This window comes from Cygnus olor, mitochondrion (genome assembly GCF_009769625.2).
Source record: "Cygnus olor mitochondrion, complete genome".
NCBI lineage: Eukaryota > Metazoa > Chordata > Aves > Anseriformes > Anatidae > Cygnus > Cygnus olor.
In genome coordinates this window covers 1-16739 of record NC_027096.1, presented here as the reverse complement: position 1 = coordinate 16739, position 16739 = coordinate 1, and the positions used below count along the sequence as shown (strand labels likewise).

Below are 16739 nucleotides of genomic sequence, written 5' to 3'. Positions count from 1 at the left end.
TAGTGAGTCTGTGTGTTGCCAGGATTATTACTAGGATGGAGAGGGCGAAGGATCCTAGATAGGCTTTAATTAATCCTGTGTGTATTGAGGTTGCGGTCTTGCTTGCGGCTACTTGCAGGTCGGCAAGGCCTTCTGGTCCTATTTTTTTAAGTCAGGCGAGGTCGATTAGGTGCAGGGCAATGTTTTGTCCTTTTTCTAGTAGATTTTTAGATAAGAATCGGTGTACTAGGGGGTTGAAGTATCCTAATATGGAGGAGAAGTTTATAAGGGGGCTTGGTTTTGGGTGGGTGAGGGCATTTGTCATGTTCGAGAGTTCTAGGGCTAGGATGATTCCTAGGATTGTTACTAGGATGGCAGCGGTTTTGGCGATAAGGGGCATGGTTATTGGGGGTGTTTTAGCCGGTGTGATGAAGGAGGTGATGATTATCCCTGCTATAATGCTACCTAGGGCGAGTCGGGTTAATGGGGCAGTGATTAGTGGGTTGTTTTCGTTTATTGATGTTATTGGGGGGACTCGGGTTCGTCCGGCTTGGACTAGGATGGTTATGCGGATGCTGTAGGTTGCGGTAAATGCTGTGGCTAGGAGGGTTAGGAGTAGGGCTCAGGTGTTTAGGTAGGATGTGTTTAGGCTTTCGATGATGAGGTCTTTTGAGTAGAATCCGGCTAGGAATGGAGTTCCTATTAGTGCCAGATTCCCGATAGTTAGGCAGGAGGTTGTGACTGGGAGTGTCTTTTGTAGGCCGCCTATTTTTCGGATGTCCTGCTCTCCATTTAGGCTGTGGATAATAGACCCGGAGCATAGGAATAGTATGGCCTTAAAGAAGGCGTGGGTCGAGATGTGCAGGAATGCTAGTTGTGGAAGGTTCAGTCCGATAGCGACTATTATTAGCCCGAGTTGGCTAGACGTTGAAAAAGCAATGATTTTCTTGATGTCGTTTTGGGTTAGGGCGCATGTGGCAGCAAATAGGGTTGACAGGGCGCCCAGGCATAGGCAGATGGTTAGGGCTGTCTGGTTAGTGGTTAGTAGGGGGTGTATGCGGATGAGTAGGAAGATTCCGGCTACTACCATGGTGCTGGAGTGCAGTAGGGCTGATACTGGGGTGGGACCTTCTATTGCCGCAGGCAGTCACGGGTGGAGTCCAAATTGGGCGGATTTTCCTGCGGCTGCGAGGATTAGCCCTATGAGGGGGAGGATTGGGGTTTGGTGGGGGTACACGGTTTGTTGGATTTCTCAGGTGTTGAAGGTTGAGGCCAGTCATGCCATGCTTAAGATCAGTCCAATGTCTCCGATTCGGTTGTAGATTACGGCTTGCAGGGCGGCGGTGTTGGCCTCTGCTCGGCCCTGTCATCAGCCAATGAGGAGGAAGGATATGATCCCTACTCCCTCTCAGCCGACGAATAGGAGAAATATGTTGTTCGTGGTTGTTAGGAGAAGTATGGCAATTAGGAATGTCAGTAGGTAGGTAAAGAATTTTGTAATGTACGGTTCTGAGGCTATGTATCAGATAGCAAATTGTAGGATTGATCATGTCACAAATAGGGCGATTGGGAGGAATACTATTGAGTACTGGTCTATTTTTAGGCTTAGGGGAATTTTGAAGTTTATAATGAACTTCCACTCTCAGTGGCAGGTGATGGATTCTACCCCGGAGTAGATGAATGCAGTTGTTGGGGCCAGGCTGATTAGGAATGCGGTTTTGACAGTGCGGGTGATGGTTGATGGAGTATTTTTAAAGTTTTTGAATAGGAGCGGCAGGATAATCGGGGTTAAGAGGACGGTTAGTGTGAGTAGTGTGAGGGAGTTGATTAGTAGTGTGGGGTTCACTACTTTTACTTGGAGTTGCACCAAGATGGGTGGTTCCTAAGACCAGTGGATTACTGTTATCCTTTAAAAGTTAAGGGGGCTGAGGTTTTAGGCTCAGATGCAAGAATTAGCAGTTCTTGTTGGTTAGACCCTCCCCTCGGCAGGTAAGAAGATTTGAACTTCTATTCTTAGAATCACAGTCTAATGTTTGGTTTAAACTATACTTGCACGAAGGAATTCCGGAGATCAGTTCGGGCTTTAGGATTAGGAGGAACATTGGGATAATGTGGAGTGTCATAAGCAGATGTTCTCGGGTGGTTGAGTTTTGAATGGATGTAATGTGGGAAGGGGTTGGACCTCGTTGGGTTGTTAGTAGTATGAATAGGGTGTAGGAGGCGGTTAGTAGGGTTGCGGTTCCTGTTAGGATGATTGTGAACGCGGATCAGTTGAACAGAGTAACTATAATGGTTAGTTCTGCTATGAGGTTTGTTGTTGGGGGCAGGGCCATGTTTGTCAGGTTGGCTAGTAGCCATCAGGTGGCTATGAGTGGTAGGAGGGGTTGGAGGCCTCGTGTGAGTAGTAGGATGCGGCTGTGTGTGCGTTCATAGTTTGTGTTAGCTAGGCAGAATAGTATGGAGGAGGTTAGTCCATGAGAGATTATTAGGATTATTGCTCCTGAGAATGATCAGTGGGTTTGGATTATTCCTGCAGCGATGACTAATCCTATGTGGCTGACAGATGAGTAGGCGATTAGCGATTTTAGGTCTGTTTGTCGTAGGCAGATTGAGCTAGTCATTAAGGCACCTCATAGGGCTAGGGTTAGAAAGGGGTAGTGTAGAAGGTTGGACAGTGGGCCGATTAGCAGGGTGACTCGTATGATTCCGTACCCCCCTAGCTTTAGTAGTAGGGCGGCGAGGAGTATTGATCCTGCGATGGGTGCTTCTACGTGGGCTTTTGGTAGTCAGAGGTGCAGGCCGTATAGCGGGGCCTTTACTATGAATGCTATTAGTAATGCTAGGCCTGACAGTGTGCCTGTTCATGAGGTGGATAGGGTTGGGTGGGTTAGCTCTAGGGTTGGCAGGTGTAAGGTGCCGATTTTTACGTATAGGTGTATGATTGTGATTAGTAGGGGTAGTGAGCTTACTAATGTGTAGAATAGCAGGTAGGTACCGGCGCTTAGGCGTTCTGGTTGGTTTCCCCATCGTGTGATTAGGATTAGGGTGGGAATAAGAGTTGCTTCGAATGAGATATAAAATAGTGCTAGTTCTGTGGTAGAGAAGGCTAATAGGATGAATGGTTGGACTGTGATTAGGGTTGAGATGAAGATTCGCTTGCGCGATAGGGGTTCTTGTTGTAGGTGGTTTTGGCTTGCTATGATTATGAGCGGTAGCAGTCAGCAAGACAGTACTAGGAGGGGGGATGAGATTTGGTCAATACCTGTTCAATTGGATAGGAATTTGTATGGGTAGTAGGTTGGGATTAATCATTGGAGGCTTAGGGTGGCGATTAGGAGACTGTACAGGGTAGTGTTGGTCCATAGGAATTTCGGTGGGGATAGTAGGGCTGTTGGGAGAAGTATAATTGTTGGTAGGATAATTTTTAGCATTGCAGGAGGTTCAGGTTATGTAGGTGGTCGGAGCCGTGAGTGCGCGTGGAGGCTACTAGGATGGCTAGGCCTGTGCCTGCTTCACATGCTGAAAAGGTTAGTATGAGAATTGGTACCATGGTGAATGAGGGGGTTTGGGTTTCGATGGATCATATTGATAGGCCTACGAATATTGATAGTATCATGCTTTCAAGGCATAGTAGAGCAGATACTAGGTGGGTCCGGTGGAAGGCCAGTCCCAGTCCGCTAAAGATGAAGGCTGAGTAGAAGCTCAGGTGTAGGGGTGACATAAGAAAGTTACAGGGTTGGCCGTAATCTGCTGGGTCGAAACCAGCTGTCTTCTTGGTTAGACTAACTTTCTGCTACTCTGCCCATTCTAGGCCCCCTTGAGCTCATTCGTAGGCTAGTCCTAGTGTCAGGAGGAGGAGGATGGCTACGGTTCAGGCGAGGGTCGTTAGGGGGGACTGGAGTTGGATAGCCCATGGCAGTGGGAGGAGGAGGGCGATTTCTAGGTCAAATAGGAGGAAGAGGATGGCTACTGAGGAAGAATCGGATTGAAAATGGCAGGCGAGCAGATCCAAGTGGATCAAATCCGCACTCATATGGTGATAGCTTCTCTGAGTCGGGGTTTATTTGGGCGAGCCAGAAGTTTAGTGCGATTAGGATGGCACTTAAGACTGATGACAGGGCGAATATAAATATGAGTATGTTCATTGCTCTTCTCTGGGTTTGGACCAGATTTTAGAGATTGGAAGTCAATTGTAATTAATATACTAGAAGAGCAAGATCCTCATCAGTAGATGGTTATGTAGAGGAATAGCCAGATGACGTCTACGAAGTGTCAGTATCAGGCCGCTGCCTCGAATCCAAAGTGATGGTCTGATGTGAAGTGGAATTTAATTAATCGGAGGAGGCAGACGGTTAGGAAGGAGGATCCGATGATTACGTGAAGTCCATGGAACCCAGTGGCAACGAAGAAGGTAGATCCGTAGACGCTGTCAGCGATCGAAAATGGGGCTTCATGGTACTCTATTGCTTGTAGGGCTGTGAAGTAAAACCCCAGGAGGATTGTTAGGGTTAAGGCATGGATGGCGTGCTTTCGGTTTCCTTCTGTGATGCTGTGATGAGCTCATGTTACGGTAACACCTGAGGCTAAGAGGATAGCTGTGTTTAGTAGGGGGACCTCTATTGGGTTGAGCGGTTTAATTCCTGTTGGGGGTCATTGGCCTCCTAGTTCTGGGGTTGGGGCCAGGCTTGAGTGGAAGAATGCTCAAAAGAATCCTAGGAAAAAGAATGCTTCGGATGTGATGAAGAGGATTATGCCGTATCGTAAGCCTTTTTGGACTGTGGGGGTGTGATGGCCCTGGAAGGTGCTCTCTCGTACAATGTCTCGTCATCATTGGAGTATCACTAGGAGTATTGAGAGGAGGCCGAGGGTTAGTAGTATGGATGAGTTGTAGTGGAATCATATGATTAGTCCTGAGGTTGTGAGTAGGGCAGCGGCCGCCCCGAAAATTGGTCATGGGCTTGGGTCTACTATGTGGTAGGAGTGCGCTTGGTGTGCCATTAAATGTTTTCTTGTAAGTATAGGCTTAGAAGGAGGACGAAGACGTAAGCTTGGATTATGGCTACTGCTACTTCTAAAATGGTGAGGAGTAGTAGGACGATTATTGTTAGGGCGGACACCACGGGAAGAGTGGGTACGAGCGCAATGGAGGCTGTGGAGATGAGTTGGATCAGTAGGTGTCCTGCTGTTAGGTTGGCTGTGAGACGGACTCCGAGGGCCAGGGGGCGGATTAGCAGGCTAGTTGTTTCGATCAGGATTAGCGCGGGGATTAAGGGCGTTGGGGTGCCTTCAGGCAATAAGTGGGCTAAAGAGGCTGATGGTTGATTTCGCAGGCCCGTTAGCAGTGTGGCGAGTCACAGTGGAAAAGCTAGGGCTATGTTTATGGATAGTTGGGTAGTCGGGGTGAATGTATAGGGAAGGAGGCCTAGGAGGTTAATCGTGAGTAGCATGATTATTAACGATGTAAGCATTATGGCCCACTTATGGCCGTTTTTGTTAAGTGGGACTATTAATTGTTTTGTGATTAGGTGCAGCAGCCATGTTTGTAGGGTGGACAGGCGGTTGTTGATCCATCGGTTATTTGGGGATGGGAATAGTAGGGCTGGGAAGAGCAGAGACAGTATAATCAAGGGGATACCGAGTATATGAGGGCTGGAGAATTGGTCAAAGAAGCTTAGGTTCATGGTCAGGGTCATGGTGTGGGTTTAGTGGTGAGTGAGGTTTTACTTGATGGGGGGTTTATTGTGGTGAAGGCTAACAATTTTGGTTGAATTAAAAGAGCTAAGGTTAGTCAGGTTATGACTATGATCGAGAATCATGGTGCGGGGTTAAGTTGTGGCATATCATTAAGGAGGGGAGGGGGTCCCTCTTTGGCTAGCTTAAAAGGCTAGTGCTGTTGCATAGCTTCTTAATGATTAGGATGATGACAGGAGGGATGATCAGGCTTCGAAGTATGGGAGTGGGGTTGACTCTACCACGATGGGTATGTAGCTGTGGTTAGCCCCGCAGATTTCTGAGCATTGTCCGTAAAAAATCCCAGGCCGGGTGGTGATAAATGAGGTTTGGTTTAGTCGGCCTGGGATTGCGTCTGTCTTAACTCCGAGTGTTGGGACTGCTCAGGAATGGAGGACATCTCCTGCAGTGATGATTACGCGGATGGGGGATTCTATTGGGACAACCACGCGGTGGTCAACTTCTAGTAGCCGGAAGTGGCCGTTTGGTAAGTCCACGGTGGGTACTATATAAGAGTCAAATGATAGGTCTTTAAAGTCAGTATACTCGTAGCTTCAATATCATTGGTGGCCGATGGCCTTTAGTGTGAGGTCTGGTTCGTCGATTTCGTCTATCATGTAGAGGATTTGCAGTGATGGTAGAGCGAGTAGTACCAGGACGATAGCAGGCAGGATTGTCCAGATTAATTCTACTTCTTGGGCGTCTACGGCGTTCGATGAGAGTTTTTCCGTCAGCATGTGGGCTAGAAGATATAGGACTAGGCTGCAGATAGCCAGGGCAACGATTAGGGCGTGGTCGTGGAATTCGACGAGTTCTTCTATAATTGGTGATGAGGCGTCTTGGAATCCTAGTTGGGAATGATTGGCCACATGAGATGTACAGGGTTTTTACCTGTGATTTAGTCTTGACAAGGCTATGTAATTGGTTTACTAACGTCTCATAAGAAAGAAGCATGAGTGGCTAATGCAGTTGGCTTGAAACCAGTGTATGAGGGTTCGATTCCTTCCTTTCTTGTACTTGGACGAAAGCCGGTTCCTCGAAAGTGTGGTATGGGGGAGGGCAGCCGTGGATTCATTCAATGTTTGTGGCGGTTAGCTCTGGTTGTAGGACTTTTCGTTTGGCTGAGAAGGCTTCTCAGATGATGAATATTAGTATAATTACGGCTACTATTGAGATTAAGGAGCCGATGGAGGACACGGTGTTTCATAGTGTGTAGGCGTCGGGGTAGTCCGAGTATCGTCGGGGTATTCCTGCTAGGCCCAGGAAGTGTTGAGGAAAGAACGTTAGGTTTACTCCTGTGAATATTACCCCGAAGTGGGCTTTTGCTCATGTTTGGTGTAAGGTAAATCCGGTGAGAAGTGGGAATCAGTGGGTGAATCCTGCTAGAATGGCGAATACGGCGCCCATAGATAGGACGTAGTGGAAATGGGCAACTACGTAGTACGTGTCGTGTAGGGCGATGTCTAGGGAGGAGTTTGCAAGGACGATTCCTGTTAGTCCTCCGATGGTAAATAGGAAAATAAATCCTAGGGCTCATAGTATTGGGGGGTCCCATTTAATTGTTCCCCCATGCAGGGTGGCTAGTCAGCTAAATACTTTGATTCCGGTTGGGATGGCAATGATTATAGTAGCTGATGTAAAGTAGGCTCGGGTATCAACGTCCATTCCTACTGTGAATATGTGGTGGGCTCAGACGATGAACCCGAGGAATCCAATTGATAGCATAGCCCAGACTATTCCTATGTAGCCGAATGGTTCTTTTTTGCCTGAGTAGTATGTGACTACATGTGAGATGATTCCAAATCCGGGCAAGATTAGGATATAGACTTCTGGGTGCCCAAAAAATCAGAATAGGTGTTGGTATAGAATTGGGTCTCCTCCTCCGGCGGGGTCGAAGAATGTGGTGTTTAGGTTTCGGTCGGTTAGCAGCATTGTGATACCTGCGGCGAGTACAGGGAGTGACAGGAGTAGTAGGATGGCAGTAATTAGGACGGATCAGACGAACAGTGGGGTTTGGTACTGTGAGAGTGCAGGGGGTTTTATGTTGATGGCTGTGGTAATAAAGTTAATAGCTCCGAGGATGGAGGAAACACCAGCTAAGTGAAGTGAGAAAATGGCTAGGTCTACTGAGGCTCCGGCGTGGGCCAGGTTACCTGCTAGGGGTGGGTAGACAGTTCAGCCTGTGCCGGCTCCGGCTTCTACGGTAGATGAGGCTAGCAGCAGGAGAAATGATGGTGGAAGGAGTCAGAAGCTTATGTTATTCATTCGCGGGAATGCTATGTCGGGGGCGCCGATTATGAGGGGGACTAGTCAGTTGCCGAACCCTCCGATCATAATGGGTATGACTATGAAGAAAATTATTACGAAGGCGTGGGCGGTGACGATTACATTGTAAATTTGGTCGTCGCCGAGGAGGGTTCCTGGCTGTCCTAGTTCTGCGCGGATTAACAGACTGAGTGCGGTGCCGACTATTCCTGCCCATGCCCCGAAGATAAGGTATAGGGTGCCGATATCTTTGTGGTTAGTGGAAAATAGTCATCGGTTGATGAAGGTCACGGGTAAGATGGCTGAATGTTAAAGCGTTAGGCTGTAGTCCTTTTTACAGAGGTTTAATTCCTCTTCTTATCGACCTTGTAGTGAAATTCATGCTGAGTTGCAAACTCATCGATACGCATTGAGGTGCGTCAGGGTCTTTAGACAGAAGCCAATTGGTTTAGGCATCCAGCTGTTAACTAGAGTTTTGTGGGATCGAAGCCCATCTGTCTAGGGGAGGCTTTAGCTTAATTAAAGTGTCTGATTTGCATTCAGAAGATACAGGTTAGTGCCCTGTAAGTCTTAGTGCGCAGAAACTAAGAGGGTTTAACTCTTATTTAAGGCTTTGAAGGCCTTCGGTTTAGGGGGTGTTATCCTAAGTTTCTAGACAATGGCGTGTATCATGGGAGAGAGGGGGAGTAGGAAGATTGACAGTGAGGCAAGGATCGCAGTTGGTGTGCTTGGGGTTTTGCTAGTGTATCATTGTTTTATGTGGTTGGAGGAGTTAGGAGGAAGAGTAATTGTTGAGTGGTATGCGAGGCGTAGGTAGAAGAAGAGGCTGAGCAGTGACAGTATGGCGATTGCTATGGCTGCTGGTGTTATTTCTTGTTTAGTCAGTTCTTGGATAATGAATCATTTTGGCATAAAGCCAGTTAGTGGGGGGAGGCCGGCTAGGGACAAAAGCACCAGTATTAGGGTGGCGTTTAGCACTGGGGTCTTTGCCCATGAGGTTAGGATCATAGTTAGGTTGAGAGCTTTAATTTTGTTGAGGGCCATGAATACGGCTGACGTTATGATTGCGTAGAGGTAGAAGGTGAGTAGGGCTAGTTTAGGGCTGTAAACCAGGATAATGGCGATTCAGCCTAGGTGGGAGATGGACGAGAAGGCTAGGATTTTGCGCGTTTGTGTTTGGTTCAGTCCTATTCAGCCTCCTAGTGCTGCTGAGGCCAGGGCTATGGTGGTGAGCAGGGCTGGGTTGAGGGATTTGGATGTTAGTAGGAGCAGGGTTAGAGGGGGGAATTTTATGAGGGTTGAGAGTAGGAGGGCCGTTATTAGTGGGGATCCTTGTAGTACTTCTGGAAATCAGAAGTGGAATGGGACCAGACCCAATTTGATAGCGATTGCTGCCGTTAGTAGCAGGCAGGAGGTAGGGTGATTTATTTGTGTAATGTCTCATTGGCCGGTGGCTCAGGCATTGGTTATGCTGGAGAATAGCACTAGGGCGGAGGCGGCTGCTTGGGTTAGGAAGTACTTTGTTGCAGCTTCTACTGCTCGTGGGTGGTGGGATTTGGCGATTAGGGGGATAATGGCTAATGTATTGATTTCCAGTCCGGTTCAGGCTAGGATTCAGTGGTTGCTGGAGATTGTGATTGTTGTGCCCAGGATGAGGCTGAAGGTTACGATTGGGGTTGCATAGGGGTTCATTAGTAGGGGAGGGGGTTGAACCATCATTTTCGGGGTATGGGCCCGATAGCTTGATTAGCTGACTCTACTAGAAAATAATATAAAGGAAGTATGGAGAGTTTTGATTTCTCTTGTGTAGGTTCAATTCCTACTTTTCTAAGGTCGACAGGAAATGAGAGGGCTGTTATACCTCTATGTTCACTTTATCATAGTGACCCTTTGGAGTTCAGGCACATTTCCTTATGTAAGGAGGTAGGCCTGCATAGCAGATGGGTATGCTAGTGTGTCAGAGGCACAGAGCTAGTGTGAGGGGTAGGAAGTTTTTTCATAGTAGGTGTATTAGCTGGTCGTATCGAAATCGTGGGTAGGAGGCCCGTACTCATAGGAAGCCAGAGGATAGTAGAAGGACTTTTGTAGCTAGGATAACGGGGAATAGTTCTGGGGGTGGTCCTAGGGCGCTTGGGTTTAGGAACATGATGGCTGTAAGTGTGTTTATCAATATGATGTTGGCGTACTCGGCTAGGAAGAATAGGGCGAAGGGTCCTGCGGCGTATTCTACGTTGAATCCTGAGACTAGTTCAGATTCACCCTCTGTAAGGTCGAAAGGAGCTCGGTTTGTTTCTGCAAGGGTGGATACGTACCACATCATTGCCAGGGGCCATGAAGAGAAAATGAAGTACAAGGGTTCTTGTGCTACGGCGAAGGTGCTGAGTGTGTAGCTTCCGCTTAGTAGAATCACTGACAGTAGGATGATAGCTAGTGTCACTTCGTATGAGATAGTTTGTGCCACTGCCCGTAGGGCCCCAATTAGTGCGTATTTCGAGTTTGAGGCTCAGCCTGATCACAGGATCGAGTAGACGGCTAGGCTTGACATGGCCACTAGGAAGAGAACTCCTAGGTTTAAGTCCACTAGGGGGAATGGGAGGGGTAGGGGTGCTCAGGTGGTGAGGGCTAGGACAAGGGCTAGCATTGGCATTAGGATAAATAGTATCGGAGAGGAGGTGGACGGTCGGATGGGCTCTTTGGTAAATAGTTTAAGTCCGTCTGCAAATGGTTGGAGCAGGCCAAATGGCCCTACGACGTTAGGGCCTTTGCGAGATTGCATGTAGCTTAGAATTTTCCGCTCCACTAGGGTTAGGAAAGCCACGGCAATTAGGATCGGGATAATATATAGGAGGGACATAATGAGGCAGCTTAATATTGTCATTTGTACCATTGGTGGGGCTAGGGAGAGGATTTGAACCTCTGGGGAAAGGGCTTAAGCCTTTTGCACTTGCCGGGCTCTGCCACTCTAGCGGTCCTTTTCTAGGATTGAAAGTGGTGGGTGGGGCCCTCTTCACGGTTCAGTTGGTTACACCATTTGGAGGGGGGGGGCGTGCCTGTAGTATTGGCCCCACTTTCCCGGTCCTTTCGTACTGGGGAGAGTATTGCATAGATAGAAACCGACCTGGATTGCTCCGGTCTGAACTCAGATCACGTAGGACTGTTAATCGTTGAACAAACGAACCCTTAATAGCGGCTGCACCATTAGGATGTCCTGATCCAACATCGAGGTCGTAAACCCCCCTGTCGATATGGGCTCTTGAAGGGGATTGCGCTGTTATCCCTGGGGTAGCTTGGTCCATTAATCAATTATATTGGGTCTGGTCACTGTTAGCACTTTGAGGGGTGGCTCTAGGTAAAGAGGTGTGGTCTTGTTTTTGGAGGATTTGTTCTTCTCCAAGGTCGCCCCAACCGAAAAATGTCGACCAGGCTCTGCGATGGAAGTGGCCCCAGTGGGGTTGGTTTGAAGTTCGCGGTGGTCGTTGATTTTTAAGTTCCACAGGGTCTTCTCGTCTTATGTTCACATCCCCGCTTTTGCACGGGGAGATCAATTTCACTGATTATCTGTGAGAGACAGTTAAGACCTCGTTTAGCCATTCATACAAGTCTCGATTTATGGGACAATTGATTGCGCTACCTTTGCACGGTTAGGATACCGCGGCCGTTAAACTTGAGTCACCGGGCAGGCATCACCTTCAATACTTGTTTATTTGCTGAAGGCTATGTTTTTGGTAAACAGTCGGGCCTTGTGGTTTGCCGAGTTCCTTTCACAGATTTCAATCGTTCTTATGGGCGCTCCTGAGTCGGGTTAACAGGATTGGTTAATACGTGGTCTTGTAGGAGTTTTTGTATTTGTCTAGGTCTGTTAATAATGTTTCCATGTAAGCTTGCGCCGTCAGAGGGGTGTGGCCCCAAGTTACTTATTTTAGCATTAATTCTCCTATATTCATAGGTTAACCTGTTTGTGATAAGGGAATCCTCTTGTTTTGGTATCTTTTAGTGTTGGAGCTTTGACGCACTCTTTATTGATGGCTGCTTTAGGGCCCACTGTAAGGTCGGTAGAAGGAGTTATCCGCTAGTCGAGGTTGTATCCTTTTTTAATGGAGCTGTCCCTCCATTAAATAGCTCTTAATCATCTCATTGGGGTTTGGGTGATGTCCGGTAGGGAAGATTAAGGGGGAACTTAGATTCGTTTCACAGGTAACCAGCTATCACCCAGCTCGGTTGGCTTTTCACCTCTACTGACAAGTCATCCCACTCTTTTGCAACAGAGACGGGTTCGTTCTACTTAACTGCTTGAAAGTAGCTCGCTTGGGTTTCGGGGGGGCAAACTTTAGTTCACTTTGCTTGGTTGTTCTCGCTAAATCATGATGCAAAAGGTACAAGGGTTGATCTTTGCTGTCTCTCGCTTTGATTGTTTCACTGCTATTTCATCTTTCCCTTACGGTACTAAAATCTCTATCGCGTCTAAGTGTCTTTTCTATCGCCTATACTGGGACTGTAAAATGCTTTAGTTTAGCCTGTTTAGTGAATTTTTTAATTTTGGTGTCATTTATGTGGCTGAGCTAGAGGTGGGGCTTCAAGACGATCTGGTTTAGCAGATATCTTTCAGGTGTAAGCTGAATGCTTTGGGTGTTATAGCTACGTCTTGGATATTCTAAGTACACCTTCCGGTACACTTACCTTGTTACGACTTACCTCATCTTTAGCGTGTTAGTGGTATTAGTTATGTGGGATGTAGCTTTTGAGGAGGGTGACGGGCGGTATGTACGTGCCCCAGGGCCGGCTTAAAGGGGGCTCTATTGTCCCGCTTTACTGCTAAATCCTCCTTCCAGAAGCAGTTTCAAGCTTCTTTCCGTGTGCCCTATGTATAGGGAATGTAGCCCATTTCTTCCACCCCATAGGCTATACCTTGACCTGTCTTACTAGCGATGTGCTATTGTGTCCACTGTTGTGCTCTCATTCGAGGTGGGCTGGCGACGGCGGTATGTAGGCTGTGTTGGCAAGGGGTGGTTGGGTTAATCGTGGATTATCGATTGTAGAACAGGCTCCTCTAGGTGGGTTTGGGGCACCGCCAAGTCCTTAGAGTTTTAAGCGTTTGTGCTCGTAGTTCTCTGGCGGATACTTCGGTAAAGTAAGTATCAAGATTTAGGGCCAGGCATAGTGGGGTATCTAATCCCAGTTTGGGCCCTGGCTTTCGTGGGGTTAAATCGATCGTTAGTTCCTAAGATCATCTTAATGGTGTGTTTAGGTGCATCTTGGGCTTATGACAGCTTAGTTGCATTTTGGTCTTAGTTAGCTAGGATAGGCATTTTACCACTCTTTACGCCGGGTTTATGGGACGGTTGATTTGGGTTTCTTGTATGACCGCGGTGGCTGGCACAAGATTTACCAACCCTTAAGGAAGTGAGAATTGTTGCTATAACTAAGTCAAGTTTGCACTCATTGCTTAATGTTAACTACTGCTGAATACCCGTGGGGGCGTGGCTTAGCGAGGCGTCTTGGGCTACTGCTTGGGTGTGCCTGATACCCGCTCCTCAAGGCCTAGTGGTAGTAGGCGGTCGAGGGCGTTTACACTGGGGCGCGGATACTTGCATGTATGAATTTAGCAAAAACCAACCGTAAGGTCAGGACTAAGTCTTTTGTTCGCAGGCATGCTCGTGTGCCGTCTTGGCAGCTTCAGTGCCATGCTTTATGTTAAGCTATGTGAACGGGAGTGAGATTAGCTGATGATCGAGTGGCAGATGGAGGGGGAAATGAATATGGAATTGTTGTGTGTTGCTTTTATTTAGTACTGGAGTTTCTCTAATAAATTTGGGTTATTTTGTATATGTTTGTATATATATATTGTGGGGAAATGTATGAGACGAGTTAATGGAATTCTTGAGGTAGCTTTGTATACATTGGATGGTGGGGGCTGTGGTTTTGTGGTTTTGGGTAAGCAGGGATTTACTGGTTTAGGTTTAGTGAAGCGCAGGGGTTGCGCTTGATGGCTTTTGTTTTTGTGTTATGTCCTACGAGCATTCACTGAATAGCCCCATTTAACCCGGTGGGGGGAGGTAACATTAACTGAATGTGGACAAAGTGCATCAGTGTCAGGATGATTCCCCATATACGCCAACCGTCTCATTGAGGGACCCTTGAGATATAGGATAGACCGTGAGGCAGGTGTGTCCAGGCTTAGATTGTGGGACCCCCGAAGTCACTGGGAATAGCCACCTGTGAGATAACCCCGGAAAAAATAAAAGGAACCAGAGGCGCCAAAAAGCTGGGAAATGCCGCGATTACGCATTGAGGTGGTGGAAGTATTCCACAGATGCCACTTTGAAGGGCAAGGAGAGGTGAGTGAACCCAATGGATGGCCCTGACCGAGGAACCAGAGGCGCAAAAATGTGAGGAGGGCGAGGGGTTTAGGGGGAACGTATGGGCCTGAAGCTAGTCACATCGGACATTATGTGCAGCGGGTTGCTGATTTCACGTGAGGTGTACGGCTAATAAATCCATCTGATACGAACTGCATGAGATATGTGGTGGAGGGTTGTTATTAGGGGTATGTCCTGGGAGCATTCATTGGATAGTGGCCTTGTTGTGTGCTTGAGGGTAAGGGCTGTGAGTGGTCTGGTTGGTCTTTGGAGCATTCATGTTAATGTGGTTTGGTAGGAGAGTGCTGTGAGGATTTGATGTCCGTGTACATGTTATGGGTTTAGTACCTGCTTATATTATAGTCCGTATATAATATATATTACTGGGACCATAGTTATATATGTATGGGGAATATAAATCTATGCACGAATATGCATAACCAAATACCCCCTGCCCGGGGGGGGAAGGGGGGGGGGTTAAGCATAGACGGCATAGATGCGTAGTTGGGGGTTCTGGCTGTTCCTGTAGTTGAGAACAATGACGGCTTTTCGAGCCGTAGGTCTCGGGTAGTGGCCGAGCAGGAATAATGGCTTATTTTATGTTTTTCTTAGGGATTTGTTTTGCGATGGGTGTTCTGGGTGTGGCGTCAAATCCTTCGCCATATTACGGGGTTGTTGGTTTGGTGCTAGCGTCTGTGGCAGGGTGTGGGTGGTTGTTAGGCCTCGGGGTCTCGTTTGTGGCTTTGGTGCTGTTTATGGTGTATTTAGGGGGTATGCTGGTGGTGTTTGTTTATTCAGTGGCTTTGGCGGCGGAGCCTTTCCCTGAGGCTTGGGGGGACTGACGGGTAGCTGGATATGCGGTGGTGTTTGTGGCGGTTGTTTTTGTGGGGCTAGTGTTTGGGGGGTTTATGGGGTCTTGGAAGTTTGAGGTAGCCACTGTGGATAATGTTGGGATGTCTGTTGTTCGGTTGGATTTTAGTGGGGTTTCTATGTTCTATTCGCACGGGGTAGGCATGTTTTTAGCGGCGGGGTGGGGGTTGTTGTTGACTTTATTTGTTGTGTTGGAGCTTGTGCGGGGGTTGTCGCGGGGCGCTATTCGGGCGGTTTAGGGGCTAGGGTCAGAGAATAGTTTATTGAAAATGCCAGCTTTGGGAGCTGGAGATAAAGGTTTGAGTCCTTTTTTTCTGAGTTCTGGGCACTCTAAGAAGTGGTAAATCTTCAATCTTTGGTTTACAAGACCAATGTTTTTATAAACTATTAGAGTATTTAGCAGTTGAGTATTTTGTTTTCTAGGGCACTTGCGATGGGGAAGAGGAATAAGAGGATAGTGAAGTAGGCGATTGAGGCGAGTTGGCCGATGATGATGAATGGGTGTTCGACGGGTTGGCTTCCTACTCATGTTAGAATAAGGAGGTCGGCTACTAGTATTCAGAATAGAAGTTGGGAGAGCGGTCGGAATGTTATTGCTCGCTGTTTTGATTTGTGTAGGAAAGGGATCAGGAATAAGATTAGTACGGAAGCGGCTAGTGCTAGTACGCCCCCCAGTTTGTTTGGGATTGAGCGTAGGATGGCGTAGGCGAATAGGAAGTATCATTCTGGTTTAATGTGTGGAGGGGTTACTAGAGGGTTTGCGGGGGTGAAGTTTTCTGGGTCCCCTAGGAGGTTGGGTGAGAATAGGGCTAGTGCTATTAGGGGGGTGATTATTAGGATGAGCCCTAGGATATCTTTGAGGGAGAAGTAAGGGTGGAATGGGATTTTGTCGCAGTCTGATACGATTCCTAGTGGGTTGTTTGAGCCGGATTCGTGTAGGAAGGTCAGATGGACTAGGGTGATCCCTGCAATTAGGAAGGGTAGTAGGAAGTGAATGGCGAAGAATCGAGTCAGGGTTGGGTTGTCTACTGAGAATCCCCCTCAGGCCCATTCTACTAGGGTTTGTCCGATGTATGGGATGGCTGAAAATAGGTTGGTGATTACGGTGGCCCCTCAGAATGATATTTGTCCTCATGGCAGGACGTATCCTACGAAGGCAGTTGCTATGAGGGTGAGCAGGAGGATTACCCCTGTGTTTCAGGTTTCTTTATATAGGTAGGAGCCATAGTAGAGGCCTCGTCCGATGTGTAGGTAGATGCAGATAAAGAAGAATGAAGCGCCGTTAGCATGGAGGTTGCGGATGAGTCACCCATATTGGACGTCTCGGCATGTATGGGCCACTGAGGCGAAGGCGAGAGAGGTGTCTGCGGTGTAGTGTATGGCCAGTAAGAGGCCTGTTAGGATTTGCGTAGCTAGGCAGATGGCCAGCAGAGAGCCGAAGTTTCATCAGGCAGAGATGTTAGAGGGAGCAGGTAGGTCGATTAGGGAGTTGTTGATTATTTTTAGTAGAGGGTGAGATTTTCGGATGTTAGGGGCCAT

At 47.8% G+C, this 16739-nt stretch overlaps 13 protein-coding genes and 24 non-coding genes across 37 annotated transcripts, besides 1 other annotated feature; 9 read left to right on the top strand and 28 right to left on the bottom strand. All coding sequences in view use genetic code 2, as the record gives it.

The window, feature by feature from the left end:
* Positions 1–7: 7 nt before the first annotated feature.
* ND5 (NADH dehydrogenase subunit 5) lies at positions 8–1825 on the bottom strand. The gene has a single exon. The coding sequence runs from the start codon at positions 1823–1825 to the stop codon at positions 8–10; it is 1818 nt and encodes a 605-aa protein (YP_009139420.1).
* On the bottom strand, positions 1826–1896 carry AA846_gt22. Its single transcript has one exon. It is a non-coding gene; the product is annotated as a tRNA-Leu (tRNA).
* Position 1897: 1 nt separating this feature from the next.
* On the bottom strand, positions 1898–1962 carry AA846_gt21. Its single transcript has one exon. It is a non-coding gene; the product is annotated as a tRNA-Ser (tRNA).
* Position 1963: 1 nt separating this feature from the next.
* AA846_gt20 lies at positions 1964–2032 on the bottom strand. Its single transcript has one exon. It is a non-coding gene; the product is annotated as a tRNA-His (tRNA).
* On the bottom strand, positions 2033–3410 carry ND4 (NADH dehydrogenase subunit 4). The gene has a single exon. A coding segment is annotated over exon 1 (1378 nt).
* ND4L (NADH dehydrogenase subunit 4L) lies at positions 3404–3700 on the bottom strand. The gene has a single exon. It carries the CDS (start codon positions 3698–3700, stop codon positions 3404–3406), a length of 297 nt encoding a protein of 98 aa, YP_009139418.1.
* On the bottom strand, positions 3701–3771 carry AA846_gt19. Its single transcript has one exon. It is a non-coding gene; the product is annotated as a tRNA-Arg (tRNA).
* Position 3772: 1 nt separating this feature from the next.
* Positions 3773–4124, bottom strand: ND3 (NADH dehydrogenase subunit 3). Its single transcript is given in 2 exon segments — positions 3773–3950; positions 3952–4124. The coding sequence occupies 2 exon segments, from the start codon at positions 4122–4124 to the stop codon at positions 3773–3775; spliced, it is 351 nt and encodes a 116-aa protein (YP_009139417.1).
* Positions 4125–4193, bottom strand: AA846_gt18. The gene has a single exon. It is a non-coding gene; the product is annotated as a tRNA-Gly (tRNA).
* Positions 4194–4977, bottom strand: COX3 (cytochrome c oxidase subunit III). Its single transcript has one exon. A coding segment is annotated over exon 1 (784 nt).
* On the bottom strand, positions 4977–5660 carry ATP6 (ATP synthase F0 subunit 6). Its single transcript has one exon. The coding sequence runs from the start codon at positions 5658–5660 to the stop codon at positions 4977–4979; it is 684 nt and encodes a 227-aa protein (YP_009139415.1).
* On the bottom strand, positions 5651–5818 carry ATP8 (ATP synthase F0 subunit 8). Its single transcript has one exon. It carries the CDS (start codon positions 5816–5818, stop codon positions 5651–5653), a length of 168 nt encoding a protein of 55 aa, YP_009139414.1.
* Position 5819: 1 nt separating this feature from the next.
* Positions 5820–5890, bottom strand: AA846_gt17. Its single transcript has one exon. It is a non-coding gene; the product is annotated as a tRNA-Lys (tRNA).
* Position 5891: 1 nt separating this feature from the next.
* On the bottom strand, positions 5892–6578 carry COX2 (cytochrome c oxidase subunit II). The gene has a single exon. The coding sequence runs from the start codon at positions 6576–6578 to the stop codon at positions 5892–5894; it is 687 nt and encodes a 228-aa protein (YP_009139413.1).
* A 1-nt stretch (position 6579) lies between these two features.
* AA846_gt16 lies at positions 6580–6648 on the bottom strand. The gene has a single exon. It is a non-coding gene; the product is annotated as a tRNA-Asp (tRNA).
* Positions 6649–6650: 2 nt separating this feature from the next.
* On the top strand, positions 6651–6723 carry AA846_gt15. The gene has a single exon. It is a non-coding gene; the product is annotated as a tRNA-Ser (tRNA).
* On the bottom strand, positions 6715–8265 carry COX1 (cytochrome c oxidase subunit I). The gene has a single exon. It carries the CDS (start codon positions 8263–8265, stop codon positions 6715–6717), a length of 1551 nt encoding a protein of 516 aa, YP_009139412.1.
* A 1-nt stretch (position 8266) lies between these two features.
* Positions 8267–8337, top strand: AA846_gt14. The gene has a single exon. It is a non-coding gene; the product is annotated as a tRNA-Tyr (tRNA).
* AA846_gt13 lies at positions 8337–8402 on the top strand. The gene has a single exon. It is a non-coding gene; the product is annotated as a tRNA-Cys (tRNA).
* Position 8403: 1 nt separating this feature from the next.
* On the top strand, positions 8404–8476 carry AA846_gt12. The gene has a single exon. It is a non-coding gene; the product is annotated as a tRNA-Asn (tRNA).
* A 2-nt stretch (positions 8477–8478) lies between these two features.
* AA846_gt11 lies at positions 8479–8547 on the top strand. Its single transcript has one exon. It is a non-coding gene; the product is annotated as a tRNA-Ala (tRNA).
* A 5-nt stretch (positions 8548–8552) lies between these two features.
* Positions 8553–8627, bottom strand: AA846_gt10. Its single transcript has one exon. It is a non-coding gene; the product is annotated as a tRNA-Trp (tRNA).
* On the bottom strand, positions 8628–9666 carry ND2 (NADH dehydrogenase subunit 2). The gene has a single exon. A coding segment is annotated over exon 1 (1039 nt).
* On the bottom strand, positions 9667–9735 carry AA846_gt09. Its single transcript has one exon. It is a non-coding gene; the product is annotated as a tRNA-Met (tRNA).
* On the top strand, positions 9735–9805 carry AA846_gt08. Its single transcript has one exon. It is a non-coding gene; the product is annotated as a tRNA-Gln (tRNA).
* A 7-nt stretch (positions 9806–9812) lies between these two features.
* AA846_gt07 lies at positions 9813–9885 on the bottom strand. The gene has a single exon. It is a non-coding gene; the product is annotated as a tRNA-Ile (tRNA).
* On the bottom strand, positions 9884–10861 carry ND1 (NADH dehydrogenase subunit 1). Its single transcript has one exon. The coding sequence runs from the start codon at positions 10859–10861 to the stop codon at positions 9884–9886; it is 978 nt and encodes a 325-aa protein (YP_009139410.1).
* A 6-nt stretch (positions 10862–10867) lies between these two features.
* Positions 10868–10941, bottom strand: AA846_gt06. Its single transcript has one exon. It is a non-coding gene; the product is annotated as a tRNA-Leu (tRNA).
* On the bottom strand, positions 10942–12547 carry AA846_gr01. Its single transcript has one exon. It is a non-coding gene; the product is annotated as a 16S ribosomal RNA (ribosomal RNA).
* On the bottom strand, positions 12548–12619 carry AA846_gt05. The gene has a single exon. It is a non-coding gene; the product is annotated as a tRNA-Val (tRNA).
* Position 12620: 1 nt separating this feature from the next.
* Positions 12621–13611, bottom strand: AA846_gr02. Its single transcript has one exon. It is a non-coding gene; the product is annotated as a 12S ribosomal RNA (ribosomal RNA).
* On the bottom strand, positions 13612–13680 carry AA846_gt04. Its single transcript has one exon. It is a non-coding gene; the product is annotated as a tRNA-Phe (tRNA).
* Positions 13681–14849: a D loop (control region).
* Positions 14850–14917, top strand: AA846_gt03. The gene has a single exon. It is a non-coding gene; the product is annotated as a tRNA-Glu (tRNA).
* Positions 14918–15439, top strand: ND6 (NADH dehydrogenase subunit 6). Its single transcript has one exon. It carries the CDS (start codon positions 14918–14920, stop codon positions 15437–15439), a length of 522 nt encoding a protein of 173 aa, YP_009139409.1.
* A 10-nt stretch (positions 15440–15449) lies between these two features.
* Positions 15450–15518, top strand: AA846_gt02. The gene has a single exon. It is a non-coding gene; the product is annotated as a tRNA-Pro (tRNA).
* Positions 15519–15526: 8 nt separating this feature from the next.
* Positions 15527–15594, bottom strand: AA846_gt01. Its single transcript has one exon. It is a non-coding gene; the product is annotated as a tRNA-Thr (tRNA).
* A 2-nt stretch (positions 15595–15596) lies between these two features.
* On the bottom strand, positions 15597–16739 carry CYTB (cytochrome b). The gene has a single exon. The coding sequence runs from the start codon at positions 16737–16739 to the stop codon at positions 15597–15599; it is 1143 nt and encodes a 380-aa protein (YP_009139408.1).